At 35.1% G+C, this 8356-nt stretch overlaps 1 protein-coding gene across 1 annotated transcript in view; it reads left to right on the top strand.

Moving 5' to 3' along the window:
- Window positions 1-4291: 4291 nt before the first annotated feature.
- The window catches only part of SLC9A9 (solute carrier family 9, subfamily A (NHE9, cation proton antiporter 9), member 9), a gene marked incomplete at its 5' end in the record, with an annotated part of 160082 nt that continues 156017 nt past the window's right edge, over window positions 4292-8356 (top strand). Inside the window, one exon of the mRNA XM_009703308.1 lies at window positions 4292-4407. Within this exon, the coding sequence (XP_009701610.1) occupies window positions 4292-4407 (116 nt within the window). The remainder of the gene's footprint in view (window positions 4408-8356) is intronic.

Genomic DNA, 8356 nt, shown 5'->3' with positions numbered 1-8356 from the left:
CAGCAGTGATGTTGCAATGAATAACAAAACTGAAGAAAATATAACTGCTGATAAAATCATCGGGCAGATGGGGCTGTCTGTATTCAGGATATGGTATGTGTATTGTACACCTTCACTAGCAGTCTCTGTTACATTCTAATTATGTCCCCTACAGCTTTAAATGGAGTAGATTGTTTTAAAAGTGATAGCTTTTCCCATTAGTTTGCGTGTGAGGATGCAGTTACTTATCAAAGGAGCAGCATCCTATAAACCAACCTGCCAATATGTATTTATTGCCATAATTTTTTCGGTTTGTTCTGATGCAGAGGGATAGGTGCTGTGATGCCAGTTTCTGCAAGCTGAAGATGTGGCCAGGATTTTTTAGCAAGCAAAGCTCAGCCCAAGTTTTCTCACCTGACTGCAACATTCAGGCATATTTTTACCATGAGAGATTTGTAGGATTTATTTCAACTTGTATTTATCTCATCTCACATGTACCTGAGCTACCTTATGCAAAGGTGGCCTGCTTGTCATTGTCATCTTGTCCTGCGTTGTTCACTGTTCATGCATATATAGGCCCTCTCAACAGTTCTTTTGGACACCATGTTGTCTTGCATTCCCAGAAATGCACCTAACTTGGGTTCTTTTTTTACCAGCTGCATTTAGGTGCAGTACAGCCTTTTGTTATATGTTTAGATGTCAGCTATGCTGCTTACCGATATGTTTCTTATATGGCCTTTCTCATTCACCTATATGGCTAAAACTCTTGGCAGGCTTTCATCTTTCCTGTCTTGATGACTCCAGTATCTTTTTTTCTTCACAGGTGTGGTCTGATCCCATTTGTAGCTATTCCCAATGCTTCTATTAAAATCATTCTCCCAGTCCTTTGACAGCTTTTTTCTTTGCGTCTTTCCTCCAGCCTCCCCATTCTATTCTGCATTATACATACCCTGCTTGCCTCTACTTTAAACTAAAAATTATCTCTCTTCTACTAGCAGTATGCTGCATAGAAGTTTTACTATTTAGAACTTTCTGACAAGAGCTTCCCAAAACCCCCAAAGCAATTTCACTATCTCTTTGTAGATCCCTTCTTAAAACCAGCTGTTGCTTAAGGAAACTCTTCCAAAAAATAGGCTTCTGTTAAGCTGCATCTAAAGCTCTTCCTCAGCATTTAGATAGTTTCTTGTGTAGCAGTTGCTCTGTAAAGTCCTTAGGAGAAGGTTCTTTTTTTTTCCTCTATGTTTAAACTGCAGCTAGTTCAAGAATGTCCCAATCCCAGAGCAGCCCTCCTAGAGAGCAGCTTTATAAACAAATTCACTGGAAGCTTCCAGCAGTACTCAGACAGCAAACGTGCTTTCCAAACTCCTTTCCTCAATGGATGGCAATACAAGGTTAGTAGCAGCAGATCAGTGGTAGTAAAAAACTTGAACCATTTACATATGGAGATTCTTCCCCCTTTTTTCACAAGAGCAAGCTTTAATTCAGTCCAGCTTCAAAAATGTAAGGACAACCCACTGCTCAGAATCATTAAAGCCTTGCAGAGTTTTTGTTCTGGTTCTTCAGTGTCTGTTATTTACTGTGATTTTTTTTGTTAGTTTAAAGTTTATTTTGCATTGTTGTACTGAGATTTTATGTGGTCTACTTACTGATTCATACTGGAAATTATGGTAGTTAAAGCTCAGTTTCCCAGAAGATGATTCTTACTTCAGCAAGTCAAATATTTATATGGTATCTCCTCTACAGTGTAATGACAGCATTGTATGTAACATTTTTTAGAGATGAGGCACTTTGTGTCAGACTTACATAATCTGGAAAATTCTGAATTCTCCTGTGTTTCATTACATTACTGTTTTTTTCTTTTCCTGTTGAAGTGGCAAATACTTGCTCTAGCTTGATGGGCTCCTCCCCACAGTTTCAAAAAAAGTATGTTTGGATGTAGAAGATGTCAGCTCTCCTGCAGCAAAGCTAATCTGAGTTTTATTCGTCTATTGTATTACTTTATTAATGTTTGAAATCCATGACCAAATCAGTTATTCACAAATATTATTTGCAGTACTGAACCATCACTAAGTCCAACTGAGAAGTCTTCACTAACTGTTTATTACTGATAATTTCTTTCCAAATGATAATGTTTCTAATCATCTAGTTTCTGTTCACACAAATAAACTGCTGAATTTGCATATTCATTCATGACAATAACAAGTTGATAAGCAGGCATAGCAAACCCCAAATCAACTCCCTGCTCTGTACTGATTGTATGTAGCTCCTTGAACAGTCATATATTCCTAGATGCAAAAAAAGACATGGTTTGGGACACTTTGTCACAAATTATTTCTGTGCATGTTTTTATATGTGTTAGATGGAGAAGGTACAAGTACAGATTCTTGTGGTTCATTTAAGCCGGCAGTTTCTCACATAATCCAAATGTATACCTGCACTTAGTTGGGTTTAAGTTTGAACAATTGGACCTTTGCCATTTTAGCATTACCAAAATGTGTTAAGTAGTTAATGAATTAAAAAAAAAAAAAAAGCATAATATTCTGTTTGCTGTTCTCTGCTGGATGAGAGTTAACATCTCAGTGATTAAATCAGCACCATAGTTAAGTTCGATCTTCGGTTTTATTTCCTTTTCAGTGTAGCCAAGAATTGAATGGTATGTGAACTAAGACTAGGTTCTGTAAGTCTTCTACTGTACTAAACTTTATGGCAAAGTGAGACTTCGTATGTCAATGAAACACTCCTGAATCCAATTTTGTCCAGTTCATCTGCAACTTTGTACAGACAGTAAGCAGAGACATACTGAAAATGTTTAGTGATGTATAAGAAACAATGCTAAAGACCAGGATGTATTCTTTAATACACCAGGTATGTAAAGAATTATCATGACTAAATTTGCCAGATAGTCAAAACTTAATTTTATTTATTATACTAAAATATTTTAACTGAGTCAGAATTGTATCTCTGGTCAAAACTGCAAGCAGGTTTGGGCAATTATTTCTAAAAGGCGTGCATATGTTCACTTCCATTACTGTTGACTTTTGAGACAATTGCAAATCAGGACAGCAGCACCGCAGTCCATTTCTGAAGAACTCATTCCTTAAAGCAGATGTATTTGTGCTGGGGATAAAAAAAACTAACTTCACTACAGGATCTTGAATCATTATTATTTGGGAATGGAGAGAAAGTGAGCTCATCAATCAAGGAGACCCACAGCTGGATTAATTGTTTTAGAACAATTGGTGGAGAACTCTTTGCTAGGCAGCTTATACAAATACATACACAAATAATTAGGACCATTGGGGAATTCTGTGGTGATCTGTCTGCTTCCCTCTTAAACTAATAAGGTTACTATACTTCAGACAATCTACAGCTTGGTAAAGTGTCTGAAAACAATCAGTAATTAACTCTCAGGCTGTTTGTTTAGTAGCACTTTATTTGTCACTCAGATCTTCTGTACTTATGTGACTTTAGAAACATCTTAGTACACAGCTGAGGGCAAAATCTAGCAAAGTATATGAATACATGTAGCTCTAAATAATTTTTTTTACAGTCTAGTTAAAAAAGCACAGTTGTCAATGTGTTTATGGAAAAGGTATTGAATGCAATGGGGTCTTTTATTAACTGGATTGGAAATGTACAAAAATTTAAAAATCTACTACAGGTTCTAACAAGTGAATCCCTTTTTTCAAAATTTTTCAGGATTCTTGTTAGAATACACATCTCAGATAGCATTACCTAGTTATATAAACCAATGATAACATTTTCTGTGAAACTAGTGAGGATTTAGCAGTGCATTTTGAAGTGTGGCTTTGTTACCTCACTGTCGTCGTGAGTTGTTAAATATCTGTCTTGTTTGGAGACCTTATCTGGAACTTCGAATACAGCTAACATTTAAAAGCTGATAGAACAAAACAATTCATTTAGAAATACTGCAGCAAGTCACAGAGCTGATAGTAGAACTGCCTTTGTTTAAAGATTCTACAACATTAGACAAATTAGTCTTAATAATGTCTTCTTAAGCTTACGTTATCTTTCCTTTTGAAAAATAAACAGCTAAAAGCATTGTCCTCTGCTACCAGCAGATTACAATTATTCAGAAAAGCCTTCGCTTTGCAATTGTCTGTGACATTTCAATGCAATACTTGAACAGTTGCATAGGAAATAGAATTTTTATGTGATAGCAGTTGATGTTCACTATTCACGTGATACATTTAAAAGAAGCTGAAGAGAATAAGAACCTGCTTAATACTGTAAATTAAGCATAAGTGTCATATACTCTGTCTAAATGCCTGTCTTCTCTTTTCCCTGGCAGGTTGATAATGTATGGTTTTGTAAAGGCCATGGTACACATTGGCCAGTTAAAAGGATGGGAATTCCACTTCACTGACTTTCTTTTTTTTGGATCACTGATGTCTGCCACAGATCCAGGTAACCATTTAAAATAAACTACTTTTTCAAAAGTCAGAAGAGTAAATAAGAACATAACAACTGCACGTGCCATAGAAATGTTTAAAGTCTCTGTTCTTGATTTTTTTCTTCCCATAGCTGTTAAATGTCTGATATTCTGATAATCATAAGTCAAATTGGGTCCAGAGATCCCTTGGGTTTGTTTTAGTAACTGGTTTACCTATGTTTATCTTACAAACTTTATAAATGAAATTACTGGGGAGATTGGAAAAATTTTGTTCTTCAATCTTCAGGACACCTACCTGTTCATTTGATACGAGAACTGCTGTAACACTGGAGCCACATAGTTAATAATTTAGACATTCATGTGTGATCTAACCCAGTTTAAAGATACAGGGAATGTAGCTTTCAGATTTGGCCATATAAATACTGTTTATAAGGTATCAGTTTACAATTTGAATGCAGTGTTTCATGATAAATACAACTCTAAAAAGATAGATACCAACAAGTGAACTTGAATTTGCAGATGTGAGATTTAAAGCCTAAAGTTACAGTAAATTGCTAAGTCTGGGAAAGAAACTCAGCGAATTTTGGAATCACCAATTTATGGAATCATTTAGATTTGAAGGGGCGTCTGGAGGTCTTCTAGTCCAACCTCCTTATCAAAACAGGGCTAACCTCAAAGTTAGCCTAGGTTTCATAGATTTGTCCAGGTTTTGTTATGTTGAAAATGTTAATAAAAGTACTCTGATATTAAAAGGAAAGTATTGCTTTTTGCATCTGAGGGCCAATACTGAAGCAGGAGGTGAAAAAAGGATTTTTTGATATGTTATCTACAAAGAGACAAAGTAGAAAGTCCGCAAGGGTATATTGGATTTTTGCAGAATTTTCAGTTGAGCTGTTACAGCAAGTGGAACAGAAAGCATTTTGTGATGCACATGACATGCTGCATTAGTGTTAACTACCCTTGAGAAGCTTCTCTGAGAAACTTATGAATAAATCTTTCAAATTCATGGCTATTAAAAGAAAGGACAAAAAGCAACATTGTTCTACAAATTTGTTCCCTTCTTTAAATGAACCCTCAATATTTAGCAAAAGACTTTGAGCTTGTGATTTATCATTCTGATGGCTTAAAAATACGGTGTAAAACAATTTATTTCCACAAAATCAGTTGTTGCAAGATTGCTGTAAAAGCTGCATCAAATTGTTATTCTCAAATTAATCCAAGCATCCAATATGCTACTAATAAAATCACTCAACTACTTTAATAAGATTCAGCACATGATTGGAGCCTATCCTCAGAGCAAGAGAAAAACAGAAACTGAAAGCACAAAGAAAACCTAGGAAAATAAATTGCTTATGGAATAAGAGGTTGCTTACAGCTTCCAAGTACACTTCTTGATTGTACTATGAATAGAGTTTTGCAGTTGGCTTAGTTTCTTTTCCCATTTTCCAGTCTGATACTATTTAGTTTCACAAATTAATGTGTTGATTTATGAGGGGAAATATATAAGACAAATGCGCTGATTTTGATTATAATAGTATTAAATCACCACTGATTAATCTGGAACAATCATGAGAAAAAAAATAGATGCTCCTCTTGCACTGGAAGGAATAAGAAGTGACAAGGATTACTTTCCCCAGGTTTTTAAATAGGCTTAAAAAGCTAACACAGCAGTTGAGAAAACTGCTTTTAGTGTGACAAACTGTCATTGACTAATACTGTTTGTAATTACTCTTCTACTTATACAGAGTGGCTGTGCATGTTCAAGGGTGTTTTTAATGTTCAAGTCTTGCTCCCTCTGTTATCTATTCACAATATTCTAAGCTGTTTAATGTTTTTACCAATCTTATCCATAAATTCCAGTTCCTCAAGACTTAGACAATTTTGAATTAAATTTGCTGAAATTTGAATGAAAATTGCTGAAAATATTTCATTGCATTGTAGGATTTGCTACTGAATTATAATCTCAAGCCTTTTAAAGAGGTCATTGGAATTCCAAAATCAGTGAAAATATGGTCCCCTGGAGAACTGATACATACTAGGGCATAACATAATCAGTCTAATGATTTTGTATGTGATATCTAGCTTTAAAAAAAAAAAAATCTCTGGTAAAATGTTGTTAGGGTTACAGAAGTAGGATAGAATAATAAATTACTGTTGCAAGATGAAATAACAAATTCCTGTCAGATTTGCTACCTGATTTTTCATTTAATTTTTCACTGTGTAGGATTATAAGCTCATTTCAAAAAGAGATTTAATTTCCCTTGGCTGTGGAAAGCAATTAAGTCTCAAAAGATGTTAAAAACTGATCTGTTGACAGAAGTTGTTTTGAGTTCCTTATTTGTAGTAGTAAAGATGACTGGTAGATATTTACATGTTAAATTAAGAATTTTACTACCAGGGCAGTAAACAAATGTACGCCAGCTAAAAGTTGCTAATATTGTTAGGAGGAAGGAAATAATGTCATAGCACTCTGTAGGTTTTAGTTTTGAAGGGTATTTGAAGATCTTTAATAGAGAGATTTTTGTGTAAAATTAGTTCAGAAGAATTGCTCTTACATGCTATGCGTTTCCTTATGTAGAAAACTAGCACTTGAACGAAGATTAAGAAATGAATTTATGACTGGATATACTTGGGACTGTGTTTTGCATTATAGACTGTGATCCCTAAACATCTGTGATGTTTAGGGATGCCCCAAAAAACTCTCAGGTCTCTAGAAGGAAACGGTAGAAACTTTAAGGGCAAAGCAAGGTTACTTTCAAGTGAATCATTCATTTTACAGGAAATATCTCCTTCCAATAATTTATCATTTTCAGCAGAAAAAGTTTCTCATTTCACAACTTCAGGTGAGAGGTTTAATTTCTAAGAAATAGAATTTTAAAATTCCCCAATTCTCCCTTCATTACTCTTTGATTTAAAACGTCAGACTTGTATTTATATTTTTCTTTATTCTGATCAATAGGTATCATTTATCATGTAGGTGGGGAAATCATCTTGTTATTTCATCTGCATAAAACAGCACAGATTTCACTGTTTCACTGTTGAAAGGGTTTCCCTTGTGTTAGTATTGTGTGTTGATTTCTAACGTAACCTGACTCTGGAAGTTTTTTTTTTGTGCCCTTCAAAGGGGATGGAGCCGTCCCTCTCTATGTTCTGGTACACATGTCACTCATCAAAAGCAGCAAAGAGACTGTGGAAAAGGTGCTGGTGTGGGGAGTGGAGCCCCCGGCTCTCGGTTGCTGAGCATCAGAAACCTGCAAAATGAAACTGCCTCACATGTGAGCACAGATAAGGATATTCTAATAACTGTGGTTGAAAGGCAGACACAGCAATAAGCCCCAGCAATAGGCTGCTTGAGGGTACCAGTGGTTGTAATGGAATAAGGTGAATGATGGAACAAAACTGGCACATGAATGAAAAGATTTGACCTCTGTGTTAGCCACCAAAAAATAACTGAAAAGGACAACTTTGGCAGTTTGTCTTAGCTGTTGTTATTAACACATTCTGTGCAATGACCTTCCAATCCAAAGACATTTCATGTATCTTCAGGACTTCTCTTTTTTTTTTACTTTTGACATTTCGAGCACAGAAAACAGATTTACCTCCAGAAGGTCTGCTGAAGCATAGCTATTTCTGAGCTATATGAACTCCTTTACCTTTGGTCATATTGATACTCACAAGCCTCTTCTCTATTTGAAGTTACTATGGTTACAGCTGAACTGGAGATGTGAGTTGCACTGCTGTTGTTATTGATAAAATTGGATATTTATCAGAAAGCAGGTTCTGTTTCTCATAAAATCAAAGGATTTTGCATTAAGAAGCACAATTTATAAATACAGCAAGGTAATACATGTTATACATTGGTTATATAAGACTGTTTATAAATGTGATTTTAATTAAAATATTTTTATGCTTTCTTCTTATGCACCACTGAATTAATCTGTGAATGGTATGACTGATTTGTAG

Source organism: Cariama cristata, unplaced genomic scaffold (genome assembly GCF_000690535.1).
Source record: "Cariama cristata isolate BGI_N322 unplaced genomic scaffold, ASM69053v1 scaffold4207, whole genome shotgun sequence".
NCBI lineage: Eukaryota > Metazoa > Chordata > Aves > Cariamiformes > Cariamidae > Cariama > Cariama cristata.
Note: the sequence above shows the minus strand (reverse complement) of the source record. Positions and strands in the feature narration are given on the sequence as shown.